Source organism: Pyrus communis, chromosome 16 (assembly GCF_041283825.1).
Source record: "Pyrus communis isolate YQ-2024b chromosome 16, ASM4128382v1, whole genome shotgun sequence".
Classification (NCBI taxonomy): domain Eukaryota; kingdom Viridiplantae; phylum Streptophyta; class Magnoliopsida; order Rosales; family Rosaceae; genus Pyrus; species Pyrus communis.
Genome location: NC_142580.1, coordinates 2,662,657 through 2,677,645, shown reverse-complemented (window position 1 = coordinate 2,677,645; position 14,989 = coordinate 2,662,657). Strand labels below are relative to the sequence as shown.

The following is a 14,989-nucleotide window of genomic DNA, read 5'->3' as shown; positions in this document are numbered from 1 at the left end:
CAGAGAATCTGCCTCCTTCATACTATGAGCCAAAAAGGGATACTCTCTGAATTTTTTCCACCAAGTCCACTTATCTGTACTATTGAAATTTGATCTAATGGCTAAAGTTATTATAACTTTTCAAAGGGTTCTCTGTTTGTAACCGTTTAATCCAATTTCAACGCATGGATGGGGAAACTTGATGGAAGGGACCCGGAGAGAGGATCCCCTTCCCTATGAGCCTACCAAGCTAGCTATCTAGTATCTACCATCCCCAAGCCATGATATATTGAACAAAATAATATTCTCTATTTCTCTCTCTCACTCACACACAATGAACCTTCCTCGCTGTTTACCATCCTAATCCTTCGGGTTGACCCACCACACCCACGTCCCCACATCCCCATATTCCCCCTCCTATATATTTCTAACCTTCAAACAACAACATTTCATCAAATCCTCCCTCTCTCTCTCTAAAGCACCTTCTTATCTGTCTTTCTCTCTCTCCTCTCCTCCTTCGAACACACAACATACATAATCAACGAAACAAGAACAATGGATGGAATAAGCAGCACAGAAGAGAGCACAACCAGCGACTCCATATCCATTTCGCCACCCCATCATATTGTTACACGTGTGGAGCCACTTGCCAAGTCTGCGCCCCAAGTGGACAGCCTCTGCCGCGTCGGCAGCGGGGCCAGCAGCGTGATTCTCGACTCCGACCTCAGCAGCAGCGGCGGCACCGGTGGCGTCGAGGCCGAGTCCCGGAAGCTCCCTTCCTCCAAGTACAAAGGCGTGGTCCCACAGCCCAACGGCCGCTGGGGGGCCCAGATTTACGAGAAGCACCAGCGCGTCTGGCTGGGCACCTTCAACGAAGAGGACGAGGCCGCTAGGGCCTACGACGTTGCTGCACAGCGCTTCCGCGGCCGCGACGCTGTCACCAACTTAAAGCCCTCCTCCGCCGAACCCATTTTCTCTGACGACGAAGAAAACGACGACGTCGAGGCCGTGTTTCTGAGCTCCCACTCCAAGTCTGAAATCGTCGACATGCTGCGAAAGCACACGTACAATGACGAACTGGAACAGAGCAAGCGCAACTACTGCGCTTACGGGAAGCGGGGCCGGTCCAACGGGCCGCTGGGCCTGTTCGGGATGGACAACAGTCGCGTCCAGAAAGCGCGTGAGCAGCTATTCGAGAAAGCCGTGACCCCCAGCGATGTCGGGAAACTGAACCGCCTCGTAATCCCGAAGCAGTATGCCGAAAAGCACTTTCCGTTGCAAAGCGGAAGCACTGCAACCGTAACGGTAAGTGCATCTTCCGCTTGCAAAGGAGTGCTTTTGAATTTTGAGGATGTCGGGGGAAAAGTGTGGAGGTTTCGATACTCCTACTGGAACAGCAGTCAAAGCTACGTGTTGACCAAAGGGTGGAGCCGGTTTGTGAAGGAGAAGAATCTGAAGGCCGGGGACATTGTGAGCTTTCAGAGGTCAACCGGACCGGACAAACAACTGTACATTGATTGGAAGACCAGGATGAGTGTGAATAATAACAGTAATGGGTCGAACCCGGTTCAAGGTCAGGTTGCGCCGGTTCAGATGGTTCGGCTATTTGGGGTCAACATATTCAAAATACCTGGGAGTGTCGGGGCTGGGCCAGTGGATGCTGCAGCTGCCGCTGCTATTGGCGGCGGCTGCAATAATAATATCGGCAAAAGAATGAGAGAGATGGAGTTGTTGAAATTAGAGTTTAGCAAGAAGCCAAGGATCATCGGAGCTTTGTAGCATTTTTTTTTAATTTTTCTTTGTTTTTTTGTTAGCATTTTGTGAAGCTGCAAGAAAGGTGAATTGTATATTAGATGACAAAAAGAAAAAAGCTGAGCTGAAGAAAGCAAAGCTTTGGAAATTAGGTGCAACAAATTAATTTGAAAAAAAAAAAAAAAAAAAGAGAAAAAATTAGTTTGAATCTTCAATGGATAACTGTCAATTTTGTTGTTGTTTCTCTTGTTAGCCAAGTAAGGCAAAGTGCTAGTTGGGTGTTTTTGTGGCTTCTATCTGATTGGTGGATTGCTTCCCTAAAATATCTCTCTAATGTTTGATTTTGTCAAGAGAGCGGGTAGATAAGAGAAATTTTTCTATGCGCTCGAACGTAAAATATACAATTAGGAAAAAATTTGAAAAAAAATCTTCAAATATACAATAACATGTAGTCTTCTGCTCATTTTTAGACGCACACAAAAATTCCGCGTGGCTATGGAACATTTAGTTGGTTCAAAAAGGTGTGAGGATTATTTGGCTTCAATTGGCTAAATAAGAATCAACCATTCATTAGCTTCTTTTCACACTTTTTGTGGCACCTTAAACGATGCACTATATATGTCTCTAATAATTATTATCTTTTTCTAAAGTGAACAAGTGGAAATAAAAATAATGGGTATAACACTATAACTAGCCACACAGAGAGGATGAGAATTATGAGCCATGTGGCTAGTTAATAATTGATTATATGGAATGGATCAAACTAGTAGTGATACAAAGGATGTACTCGAGGATTGAAAAAAAAAAAAGTTAAATGAAAAAAGTTAAAAGATTTTGAGTTTTACCAATAAGAACAAAATAAAAGATAAAATGAAGAGTACCATATTTGATTTTTTAGTGTAAAAATATGATTTTTCATTAAAGTGAACTGTACTGTGAACTTTTCTTTAAAACTCTTTTAAAAAAATTACCTAGAAAAATCGAACTTCATAATCTTGAACTATTAAGTAATCGAAACTAAAATTTATCAAAAGTTTCGGTATTCGGTTTTTATGAAGGATTTGTTGGGTAAAATTGAACCTAACCGAAAATATTGTATTAAATAAATGAATTAACATTAATTGTTGGACCTTCGTTGAGATACAATCTCAACCCTCCGTTTAAAATCAACTCTCTCTCTCTTAGGTCTGCACGATTTTTTTTCCTTCTCGCCCCAGGCACCACAAATTAGCCACCACCACCAAGATTCCTCCTAACACCCCCTTATCGCCGCCACCAGCACTGCATTTCAGGCCTCAGCCACCAACAGTTATTCCTTTCTCCCATCTTAGTATTCAAAAATCTCTTTACAATTCTCATCAAACAACCTACTTGCAGATTGAGTCTCTCTCCAAACAAGCCACCACCACAGCCCCACGACCTCCATCTCCATCTCCATCTCCATCTCCATCTCTCTCTCTCTCTCGCACCATGACCTCCAAGCCACCACAACACTATGATCTGCTCTTCGACATAGACCATGCCACCGATATGTCCCTTACCTTCAACGGCCATCGGTATCAGTATCGGTTTTGAAAACTTAGGTTTGGTAGTCGGCACATGTGTTTCGTTTGCTACAATATAGCCTAAAGGTTGCGAGCTGTAACATAGAGGATATTAAGCTTTGTTACTTGCAAGTTTACTCTCAACACTGCCTTACTAGCATATGAAGCAACTAATCTCTCCATAAGAATCTAAGATTAGAAAATAATTGTGGTCGGATACGTACAAAAACTGGAGATCTTGTACTTCACTTGATCATTCAGCGCTGCATGTGAAGAGACAAAATTGTCGATATTTTCGTCTAAATATCTTGAAAATGAAAGATCGATATGGAAGGGGGGTTTTTTAATGCAAACTTCATCCTATATTGACGAAATATAAAAGGATCAATGAATATCGATGAGATACCTCTTTACTACATAAATTTTGTCATAATTTATTGCAAATTTTGAACTTTTGAATTTTTTTTGAGAAAATTTTCACTAATTTTGACTAAATCTAAATGAGTTGATATACCCAACTTCATTGCAAATTTCCATAAAGGCAACTAATATCAATATCAAAACATCTATTGATATTTCCATTAGTTTACATATTGATATTTTAGATACTGATTAAATTTCTCGTTCCATAATAAGTTCTTGCAATTACATAAATAATGATTAGGTGATATCTCTATAATCTGAACGCCTTATCCAGGCACACCGTACGGCATCATCATCGATCGTCCGTCATGGCAATAAGAAAATATCAATTAGTGGTGCAATCATTATTAAAAAAATGGAAACTAATGAAAGAGGTTTGAAAACTTTGAGTTTTAATTAAAATGATATAAATATGTTGTAAGTGAATAATACTATAAGTGATTTTTTATAATAAAAATATCATTTTCGTTAAAAATGAACAGTACTGACAGTGTTTCGTTAAAACTCTCTATATTATTAAACGTAAAGAAATATTGCATGCACACTTTGAAAGTTAATAGTTATATTACTATACATAGTCAATATATGCATACTCATGAGTATGGGGAGAAATTTTTTAGTCAAGAAGACAATATAGTTATAATATCACATGCGCACCTTGAAAGTTAATAATTATATTACTATACATAGTTATAATAAACAGCGGATAACATTATTGATATGTTTCAATTTTAAGGTGTATTAATTCAATAAATTAGATCTACGTATTATAATTTAAATAGAAAGATAATATCACGTAATAGTATGATTCGTTTTGTAGAATCACATAAGATTATGTTGTCTTCATAATTAATATTTGACGAGTTCAAATGCCAAAGCATTTGTATTTTAGATAGTAATAAGAGAGAATGTTGACTTAAATCTCCATATAACCAATTATTTTAATTCCGCACTTAGATTTTAAGCAATAACTTTACTTCCCTGCTTGCATAGTTACATGTCTTGGACTTTTAGTTAATCCTTTCTGTGGTCCGTCGTAACTTCCATAAAGATGTGATTATGCGAAGGAATATACAATACGATGATTTATATTATCACGATTGAGATCCTTTTGGATTAATTAATTAGTTTTGTTAACTTGGAAAATTCCTCAGAAGAACAGTACGCTTGCTTAAAGAACATTCAATCCAGAAAAGTCTTTAATCCATAAAAATGTAGGTTATCTAGAGAAGACTTTTGGTCCATGAAAATCAATTTACTTCTAATAATATCTGTGATTTTTCCCTTTTTTTTTTTTTTTTTTTTGTGGAAAACATAATATCGATGATAGATCTGAGGATCATCATGGAAGGTTTGGACTCGTATTTGAAAATTCTATTATTGCTCTCCTTCCACAGATGTAAACAGCAACAGCCTGACAAGTCTTCTTTATCGAGTTACAGAGGTGTTTTTTGGAGGAGGCAGATTGGCTGCCCTTCTGTTTGAGTGCTATTCTCGTATCTTCTTATTTGTGCGGTCACGGTTAAGTTACGTCAACATTGTATATTTCTATTATTTTTTATCTTATTATCTCTATAAAAAAAAATCAATATAAAATGTAGATATGACTTAATCGTGACTGCACAAAATAGAAAGAGATGAAAAGAGCACCCAAACAGGAGGGCAGACAATCTTTCTCTGTTTTTCCACGCCATTGAGAAGAAACTCATCCAATGAAATCATGCCAAAGGAAGCCTAAGCGAAATCTCCCCACACTTCCTCTCAAACTACTCCACATTCCACAATCGTAAGGATAATAAAAAAAGGTGAATTTTAATAAAAGTTCTCGATACTGTTTACTTTAATAAAAAATTATATTTTTACATTGAAAAATCAATCATGGTACTATTCACTTTACCTTTTATTATGTCATTATCGTTAAAACTCAAAGTTTTCAAACAATTTTCATTAGTTTTCTTAAAAAAAAAAATGTTCCACTCATTCATTATCTGACAAGCAAAGAACACATCTAACATAAAAAATTGAATATAGGACTGAAGTCTATCTTTAATAGCCATTTGTGACGTTTGATAGCTAACCACAAAATAAAAGTCGGATTTGGATCATCTCCGAGGTAATTCGTCGGCATCCTCCTGATCAGTGTCAGTGGACCATTGAATTTTTATCCAACGGTTACAATTATTATAACTTTTAAAGGACCCCTTATTTGTAGCTATTAGATAAAAATTCAACGGTCCACTAACATTGGTCAGAAGGATTCCGACCAGTTGCATCGGGGAGGATCCAAATCCATAAAAGTCGTCGTAGGAATATTCTAACCATACTAAACAATCTTATGCCAAGAAACAATAGGCTTGGAAACCCGAAATTAATGGTCCAATGTCACAATGTGGCCACATTTTTTATTTTATTTTTGATAATTATGGGTGCAATTCAATATTTTATGATAATATTCTCATTCTAGAAAACGTATCAAATGGTATGCTCCATCACTTTCTAAAAGAAGAGTGATATTTTCATAGTCCAATTTAAACCACGCAGTTTCTCAATCATCTTTAAGACCATGAGACTCAGAGACTACGACTACGAAACTAAGGGGACGAAGGATTCTTACACACACTTGCTTGTATCCGTTAATAGACTATGAATACATGATTCATGTATTGTGTAAGTGTCATATGGGCAATTGTGCGTTTCTACGTACCTATCAAAATTAGGCTCAAAGCGTGTTTAATGTGATCCCAACATAAGATGATAATGAATTCTCACATTCTTAACTTAAATTTTAATACAGCCAATTACTTTAACGCTTTGTTTTGTTTATAAGTAATAACATTACTTCCTAGCATGCATAGACTTGGACACTTAGTTAATATGTACTTTCTGTGGTTCCTCGTAACTTCGATGAAGATGTGATCATGTGAAGAAATATACAATGCCATGATTGATATTATCACGATTGAGATCCTTCTGGATTAATTGATTGGTTTTGTTTATATTAGAATTAATAGCCCAACGTCCAAATCTGCCCACTTTTTTTTTTTTTTTTTTTTTTGATTTTATGGGTGGAATTCAATTTTTGATCATCATATTTTCCTTCTAGAAGACGTAGTAAACGGTATGTTCCATCAATGTCGAAAAGAAGAAGTCCTAGTTTGGTAATGAGGTGATTTTGAAAAAAGTGGTTATCAAAAAAAGTTGGGAGCTTTTTTATGTTTGGTAAACATTCAGCTTCAGTTTTTTTTTTTCACAGTTTTAGGTGAAAAAAAACCAAAAACACAAAGCTGCAAAACCCAGCTTTGAAAAATCAATTTTTTTTCACATTTGTTTTACATAAAAGTTTATCAAACACTATAATACTGTTTTTTTTTTTTTTTTTTTTGTCAAAAACACTTTTTCAAAAAAGTTTACCAAACACTCTGTTGCTTATTCTCACAACACAACAAAAGCAGTTTTTTTCTTCAAAGCATAACAATACCAAACCAGCCCTAAGAGTAATATTTTCATAGTCCAATTTAACCTATGCAGCTTCTACATCATCTTTAGACAGTGAGCCCGAGAGACTATGCACTATGACACTGAGACTACAAGACCGAGTCTGAGGGGACGAAATATTCTTACACACGATTGCCTGTATGTGATATTTTCTCACAAAAATAGGTGCGTTAATAGATTATGAATAGGAAATTCATGTATTGTGTACGTGTCACATGAGCCACGTGATTTGCAGATAGTTCGATTTTCTCAGAATTAATCAATCTATAATGTGCGTTGTACTACTGATATAGGGATCTTGACAAATTCCTCTCCTTTAATACAAGTTATTTTCAAAGTCTCGGTAAAAACGGCTTAACATGAGTAATCTTTGTCAGCATATATTGGCATGACATGCAGATATTAGACGTCTTCCAGATGATTTTTGTGGAGATAATAATTTGAGGTTGTGGGCACGGCCCGTGCGTTTTTTTGACTACGTACAGTTGGTGTCGGCACTCCTTATCCAAAATCCAAAATTTTCTTCTGGCATGTCGGTCCTAAAATTCTTGGTTTTTGGCTGTGTTTCCTTTAAATTTCTCCTCATGTCAATCAACTTTATATGCCAGTCGCCGTTGCCTGGTCTATCCTTCCATATGAACGCGTTTTCTTGCTAGTACATAGATTGGTGAATCGGATCGAACTGAAACAAAACAAAAAAAGAGAAATTTGATTTAACAAAAAACAATACGTAGAATCGACTTTGAAAATTGAACAAAAAAAATGTATTTCACACTAAATGAAGACCACACACTAATATAAAAGATTATAAAGAATATATATATATAGAAAGAGCAGTGTTTGAAATATCGAAATAGGTGAAAATATTGATATCAATATTGATTGATTTTGACGGAAAATATAAAAATTTGCAATGGAATGGGTATATCAATTCGTTCATATGTAGTTGAATTTAAAGAAAAATTTCTCAAGAATAATTCAAAGTTCGAAATCTTCAATGAGTTCCCGGCAAAATTTCTATAATGAATCGGAAAATATCATCAATATTTATGCATAAGAAACACACATAAAGTAAAAGTTGAAATAATCTCAATACTTATGTTTCTAATAAACAAGAAAAATCCAAAAATCAAAATAATTTCGACTTTTATGTAGTGATCTTTGCATTTGCAGCATCAAATTTAAGTTGGACCCCAATTTCACGAAGGCCCAAAAAGCAGTGTTTGGGTGATCTGCAAAAGGAGATCCATAAAGAAAAGCCCAAATTTCAATCAACTTGTTGTAACAACGCCAGCATGGTCAAGGCCCAATAATACTGAAAAAGCCCATTCCTCGTACAAATTTTCAAACCAACCCGAAACGCCCCTAATTCCATTATCCACTCTCCCCCTTTTCCCTCTTCCTCTCTCTGCAGGGGCAAGAGTTACAGAGAGAGAAAATGGCAGTCGCCGGCGGTCTGCAACTCTCAGCTCCCTCTCATGGCGGCCAAGGCCACGTCTTACTAAGTTCAACGAAGTCAACTCTCTTCGCCGGGGCCCCACTCAGCTTCTCATTCTCCACCTCTGGTCTGGTCTCTCTTCTTTTCCTCTGTGAATGTTCCTCGTAATCTTTTGGTTTAGCTACGTTTTTTTTATATGTCCTTATATGTTCTGCGTGTTCCGGAAAAAGAATCGTTTTCTCGGAAAAACCTCGTTGTGTTTGCTCGGAAGCTGTCGGGGTTGGAGGAGGCCATGAGAATCAAAAGGTACGCGCTGCTGCTGTTTGTTCCAACCATGTCTTGCAATATGTTCGAACCTCGGATTCATCAAATTAAACTTTATTTTCTTTCTATTTGGTGTTACAATTTCGGAATTTGGAAAATAATTAGACATATATTTGGTATAGAAAGATATATGAAAATTCCTTTCAATTCACTCAGTTAAGTTGATAATCTAGTAATATGTAGAGAGCGTGAGAGTCGGCAGCTTGCGCCAAAGATCGGAAGAAGGCCGCCATTGAGGCGTGGAAGGGTATCACCGCAACTTCCTGTTCCCGATCACATTCCAAGGCCTCCTTATGTTGGTTCATCTATGTTGCCAGAAATTGCCAGTGAACATCAAGTTCCTGGTTCTGAAGGCATTGCTGATATGCGAGCTGCGTGTGAGCTTGCTGCTCGCGTCTTAGAGTCTGCGGGAAAGTTGGTTAGGGTAAAGCTTGTCACCTTCTACTAGTTGCTGTTAAATTGTGTTTGTTGCTCTCTTTCTGCATAGGATGTTTGAAGCTCATATTATTTGCCTACTAGGTTTGTATATGTATGTTTTGTATTCGCAAAATATATTTGACAGATTGAGAGTTCCACAGATTTTAAGTTTTAATTGACTTCCAAAGTTACTAAGTCCACAACCTTGCATGTCTATGTTTTAGATTTTGGTTTTTAGCAAAGTTATACTGTATTAGTTATCATGTTTCTACTATCTGAATTTGGGTTTGCAGTTTCATTTTCGTTTTGGAAATTTGAAGTTTCGGCCTTTTTTTTCTTATGAAAAATAGCACGTAAATGTGTACTTTCATTCTTTAATGTCTTGTCTTACTCCTTTGGTACAACTTACGTTTGTTGCCATTGCCGTTTTAATATTATGTATTCAGAGTTTTTGGTATTCTCTAACATCTTTTTACTTCATTCCAGCCGTCAATAACAACTAATGAAATTGACAAAGCAGTGCACCAGATGATTATTGATGCTGGTGCCTATCCCTCACCACTTGGATATGGAGGATTTCCAAAGAGTGTATGCACATCTGTTAACGAATGCATGTGCCATGGAATTCCTGATTCTCGACAGTTACAGGTTTGGAAGGTTACATTGCACATTGCTCCTTGCATAAATGTGTTCATGTGATACCTCACTAACAGTAATCTATTGCAGAGTGGAGACATTATCAACATAGATGTGACGGTCTACCTAAATGTATGCTCCTGGTTTTATTACTTTCGTCTTATAATCTCATTTGTTTCCTTTCCCTAACGACATCGGCACCTGGAAATGTTTTATGTCATTCATTTAACTTTGCTTTTATTACAACTTCCTGATTATTTATCTTTTTCGAGTTCTCTATTTACAAATACTAGTTGCCTACCAGCTATCTGTAGTTTAATGTGTGAATTCCGTAAAATGGTTGGTATCGAAGCTTCATTTCCTTTATTAGATAATGAATGGTATGCTGCAATTGGTGGGGTATTTTCATTCATCGAGTGTTTGTTCCATTTCCTAATATTCAATAATGAATGGTCTGATTCATTATATTTCATGCTGTCTTTCATGACAGGGATATCATGGAGACACATCAAAGACCTTTCTTTGTGGGGATGTCAGTGAACGAATCCAACGACTAGTGAAGGTAAACTTTTTCTGCTTGATAGTGTTGCATTCTAATAGTTATTCAGGATTGTTTTGAACATGTAAGAAGCATATTTTTATTATTCACCTCCGTCTGAGGTTCGTTTCTGTTTTGGAATATACTATATATATTCCGTATTAAGCTTTGATTCTGTTCCAGATCTCCAATTCTTGCATTATCAATCTATCTTGGTGGCAGGTAACCGAAGAGTGCTTGGAAAAAGGCATAGCAGTTTGTAAGGACGGTGCTAGCTTCAAGAAAATTGGAAAGAGAATTAGGTTAGCTCCGCCTCGCCTCCTTGTGATATATTTGATAAGAACTTATTCTAGAAATCGTTTAGATGTTTAAGTGTCAATTATAAACCAAAAAGAATTGCGTATTCTCTTGTTCCCAAAAGATTTTATTTGGTTCATTTTCAGTGAGCATGCTGAAAAATATGGTTATGGTGTGGTGGAGCGCTTTGTCGGGCATGGTGTAGGGACTGTATTTCACTCTGAACCATTGATATTACATCACCGTAAGTGACTACTCGATTTTAAACCTTCACTACTCTCTTTACCTCAGAGACATGAATTGCTTATAACTGTTATGTATTTTTTGCCAGGTAATGACCAGTCTGGTTCCATGGTTGAAGGTCAAACATTTACCATTGGTGAGTGCAGTACTTTCCATACTCAGAAATCAATATACCTGCAACTTTATCTTCTTCAAGTTTATAAATTTGATGGGGAAACACACACAAATTTTGCTGAAACGATGCGGTTTATATAGGATAGGATGATGCCGGTGTCTCGTGCCCATAAAAATTTAGATCCTAAGCTTGAGCATGGGACAGTAGAATTCTGATCTATGATCCTTGTCACAAATTTATTTCTCTTTTGGTGCAGAACCCATCCTTACAATGGGAAGCCTCGAGTGCAAAACATGGCCGGACAATTGGACGACTCTGACCGCCGACGGTAGCCCGGCTGCTCAGTTTGAACATACCATTCTGATTACTAGAACCGGTGCTGAAATTTTGACAACATGTTAACATGGTATCATTCCTGTTCTTTCTCAAATGCTTAATAATTAATATATATCAGAAGGAGAAAGCAGCTTTCATCCGTTCTTTTTTTTTTTTTATGTTAAAATTGTATATAATTATAAGAAAATGAAAATATTATGACAGCTTGGAAAGTCTCATAAAAATAGTTAGCATAATTTATTCTGCGTTTACAAGCCTCGTGGTAGTCATGAAATAAAAAGCAATTTTTCAAGACAACTCTTCAAGTAGCATTATTCTATGAGTTGAGATTTTATATTTCTGTGTTCGGAATCTAAGAATCAAAGACTCGAATTGTTAAAGAGAGAGATCTAAACCCTTTATTTATGTGAGGTAAACACAAAATTGAGTAGTCTGGATCTTTAGATCTGTCGGCTCTGGACAAATCCGGAGAGGAACTTTATTCTTATTCTATTAAGTGTGAGACATATAAGAAGCTCTTGAGTTTTTGACCCACTTTCTGAATAATTCCATTTTTTTAAAGCACGAAGCAACTTACAGATAAGATTCTTCACGGATTTTTAAATCATAAATAATAAAATGTAACCAAGAAATCACATCATTCGAAAAATAAGCCAACTGTACATAAAAATGACGTAAATTTGTAATAATGTCTCAATTATTTGTTTTTTGTGTAAATACGATGAAATGCGATAAATGAAACGGAAAATGATCATATCCGGATCTCTTTCACTAAATCCATTAAAGTTATCAATCCGGACTTTTGAAATTTGATCCAACAGTTAAAATTATTATAACTTTTAAATGACTCTGTTTTTAGCCGTTAGATTAAATTTTAAACATCCGGAATGATAAATTTGATGGAAGAGATTTAGAATCCCTTTCCAACGTTCTCATGAATTCTAATTGATTTGGTAAATGTCGCTTTTTCTCCTTTACCATATTATTCAATGCAGGGAAAAGTTAGTGGTCCGGCTGGTGGATAGAAAACAGAAACATTGTACCGGAATACGGAAACACCGCCCAAAAATTACCAACCCTTGTCAACACGTGTTTTCAGGACAAAAGAATTTTCCCATCCGAGGTCAGGCGGCCGGTCAAACCCTGGAAAGTCTTATGTTTGACCAGCCGGAAATGCAAAATATGCAACTGGTTATGGAACCGTAAAATGCAAAGTTTAGAAATGGTTTTGCTTACACTACATTAATTGTCATCATAAACGAAGGCAAATATCTGTATGACTAGGGTATCTTCAAATAACAAAATCATAAAATAAAAAAAATACAATATCCCTAAACGCTATTCTTCATAACTTTTATGGTAAAAAATGTTCTTTCAATGTTAGCAGTAACTAGAATAGTTCATGCTAATGTCACAAGCAAGTAAACTAACGATACACCTTAGTAATACCACAAGCAAGTACTTTTTTTTCCGCCAAAAAAAAAAAAATCTGTATCTCCGACAAAAAAATGCATGTGGGAAACGCTTCTGTAAAATAACCTGCCGGCCACTTTGCACCGTCGTCCGCTTTTCACACAAAAAGGACGCCCACGTGTTCAACGCCATATATAAATTTATACAAATAAAGCCTTCATATTATATATATTCCCCCCACCATCTCCCTATTTATCTCCCACTACCACTACTTTCCCAATTACTTTCCGATCCACCTTCCTCCTTCTGAGACTGAGATTTCATCTCCTCTGTCATCCATGGCGTCCGCAAGTTCTCTCAGAGCGATCTCGTCCCTCCATTTCTCCAACTCCATCAGGTCTCCTCCTTCATCTTCTCGAGCTCAGAGACTGTTGGGCTTCAATCTCTCTCACTCCTTCCCAACCCTTAAATCTTCATCAACCAATCAAGTCCTCTCAACCTCCAGCAACTTCACCACCTCAGCTTTCTTCTGCAAGAACAAGAAGGAACCAGCTGATTCTGATTCTCCACGACCCAGTAAGCTCTTTTTCTATCAGCCGTTTTCTGATCATGCCCTTTTTACATAATTTGTCATGTGTTTATGTGTAATTAGCTTTGGTCAACTCTAATTTAGTCACCGTTTGAGACTGCTTTTTGGTTAAAAGCGTTTTATGACAACCAGAAGCGATTCGGGCTGGCTTGTTCGGAGTTTTTGTGGAAAAAATCATACGTGCTTTTTGGTTAAATGCTTCCTCGGAAAGCATTTTCAAATCTTTTTATAAGAAATACTTGGATTTTTAATAAAAAAAATTCAACCGGTTCATAATAAAAGCACTTCTAGCAGAAGTGATTTTCAAACAGGTTACAGAAAAACTTGACAGTGTTTTTCATTTTTTCAGCAAAAGTTCAAGAACTGCATGTGTACGAGATCAACGAGAGAGACAGAGGCAGCCCAGCATACCTAAGACTGAGCCAGAAACAAGTCAACTCCCTCGGCGATCTCGTCCCCTTCAGCAACAAGATCTACTCCGGGGACTTGGAAAAACGTCTTGGGATCACAGCAGGCCTGTGCGTTTTGATCCAAAACTTCCCCGAGAAAAAAGGAGACAGGTACGAGGCAATATACAGCTTCTACTTCGGAGACTACGGCCACATTTCAGTTCAGGGAGCTTATCTGACCTACGAAGACACGTATCTGGCCGTGACCGGTGGATCCGGAATCTTCGAGGGAGTGTACGGACAGGTCAAGCTGAAGCAGATAGTGTTTCCCTTCAAGCTGTTTTACACGTTTTACCTCAAGGGGATCAAGGACTTGCCGGTTGAGCTTACCGGTAAGCCTGTCGCTCCGACGCCGAGCGTTGAGCCTTCGGCGGCTGCCAAGGCCACCGAGCCCAGTGCCACCGTCAAAAACTTTACCAACTGATCAATCATGGTGGTAGTGGAATCTTCCAGAAAGGAAGCAGAGGAAGAGTTAGTGGTGGTGGACTTTATGGTGTATCTCACGTTTTCTTACCACTTACCAAACTTTTTGTACCTTTTTTTAACCCTACGGATTGTGTTTATGATTTGTGATTTTATATTAGTTTAAAGCACATTCTGATTATGTATTCAAATAATAATCTTCAGATACTTTTTTTTTTTTTTTTTTTAAGTACATCGTTATTTTTATATTAGGATAATGAGGAGTTCGGCTAAGTCACATAATGGGTAACTTAATTTGGTATTGAATGCGCTGTCAAAGAGATTCGAATTTAAAACCTTTTATTTTCAAATGAAAAAGAATATCATCAGATTGTAGTACCGAGTGAACATTGACACCCTTATTTATGTCCTTTTAATTATCTTCAATTGCTAAAATTCGAACGTAAAATTTTACAATTTTTTCTAGTCTCGCAAAATAAGTGAGAAAACGAGAATCATCAAGGGATTTGGGAACAAAGAGTTGAACAAATTGATCATCCACAAATCCTCCCATAACTGAGCCAAGTAAGGCTAAGGAT

The 14,989-nt window shown here is 37.0% G+C and overlaps 2 protein-coding genes and 1 pseudogene across 3 annotated transcripts; all 3 read left to right on the top strand.

The window, feature by feature from the left end:
- Window positions 1–202: 202 nt before the first annotated feature.
- Window positions 203–1,970, top strand: LOC137731447 (AP2/ERF and B3 domain-containing transcription factor RAV1 pseudogene; annotated as a pseudogene). The gene has a single exon (XR_015957995.1). The product of XR_015957995.1 is annotated as an AP2/ERF and B3 domain-containing transcription factor RAV1 pseudogene (transcript).
- Window positions 1,971–8,561: 6,591 nt separating this feature from the next.
- Window positions 8,562–11,677, top strand: LOC137732145 (methionine aminopeptidase 1B, chloroplastic). Its single transcript, XM_068471444.2, has 10 exons — window positions 8,562–8,758; window positions 8,862–8,937; window positions 9,139–9,379; window positions 9,859–10,020; window positions 10,099–10,140; window positions 10,499–10,570; window positions 10,769–10,848; window positions 10,990–11,087; window positions 11,175–11,222; window positions 11,458–11,677. The coding sequence occupies exons 1-10, from the start codon at window positions 8,632–8,634 to the stop codon at window positions 11,601–11,603; spliced, it is 1,092 nt and encodes a 363-aa protein (XP_068327545.1). The 5' UTR covers window positions 8,562–8,631; the 3' UTR covers window positions 11,604–11,677.
- Window positions 11,678–13,185: 1,508 nt separating this feature from the next.
- On the top strand, window positions 13,186–14,618 carry LOC137730975 (allene oxide cyclase, chloroplastic). Its single transcript, XM_068470002.2, has 2 exons — window positions 13,186–13,526; window positions 13,889–14,618. The coding sequence occupies exons 1-2, from the start codon at window positions 13,289–13,291 to the stop codon at window positions 14,410–14,412; spliced, it is 762 nt and encodes a 253-aa protein (XP_068326103.1). The 5' UTR covers window positions 13,186–13,288; the 3' UTR covers window positions 14,413–14,618.
- Window positions 14,619–14,989: the final 371 nt, after the last annotated feature.

Coding starts and splice junctions, on each gene's coding strand:
- LOC137732145 (XM_068471444.2), top strand. CDS start 8,632: ATGGCAGTCGCCGGCGGTCTGCAACTCTCAGCTCCCTCTCATGGCGGC. Junction 10,571..10,768: donor GAATCCAACGACTAGTGAAG/GTAAACTTTTTC, acceptor TCTTGGTGGCAG/GTAACCGAAGAGTGCTTGGA. Junction 11,223..11,457: donor AGGTCAAACATTTACCATTG/GTGAGTGCAGTA, acceptor CTTTTGGTGCAG/AACCCATCCTTACAATGGGA.
- LOC137730975 (XM_068470002.2), top strand. CDS start 13,289: ATGGCGTCCGCAAGTTCTCTCAGAGCGATCTCGTCCCTCCATTTCTCC. Junction 13,527..13,888: donor TTCTGATTCTCCACGACCCA/GTAAGCTCTTTT, acceptor TCATTTTTTCAG/CAAAAGTTCAAGAACTGCAT.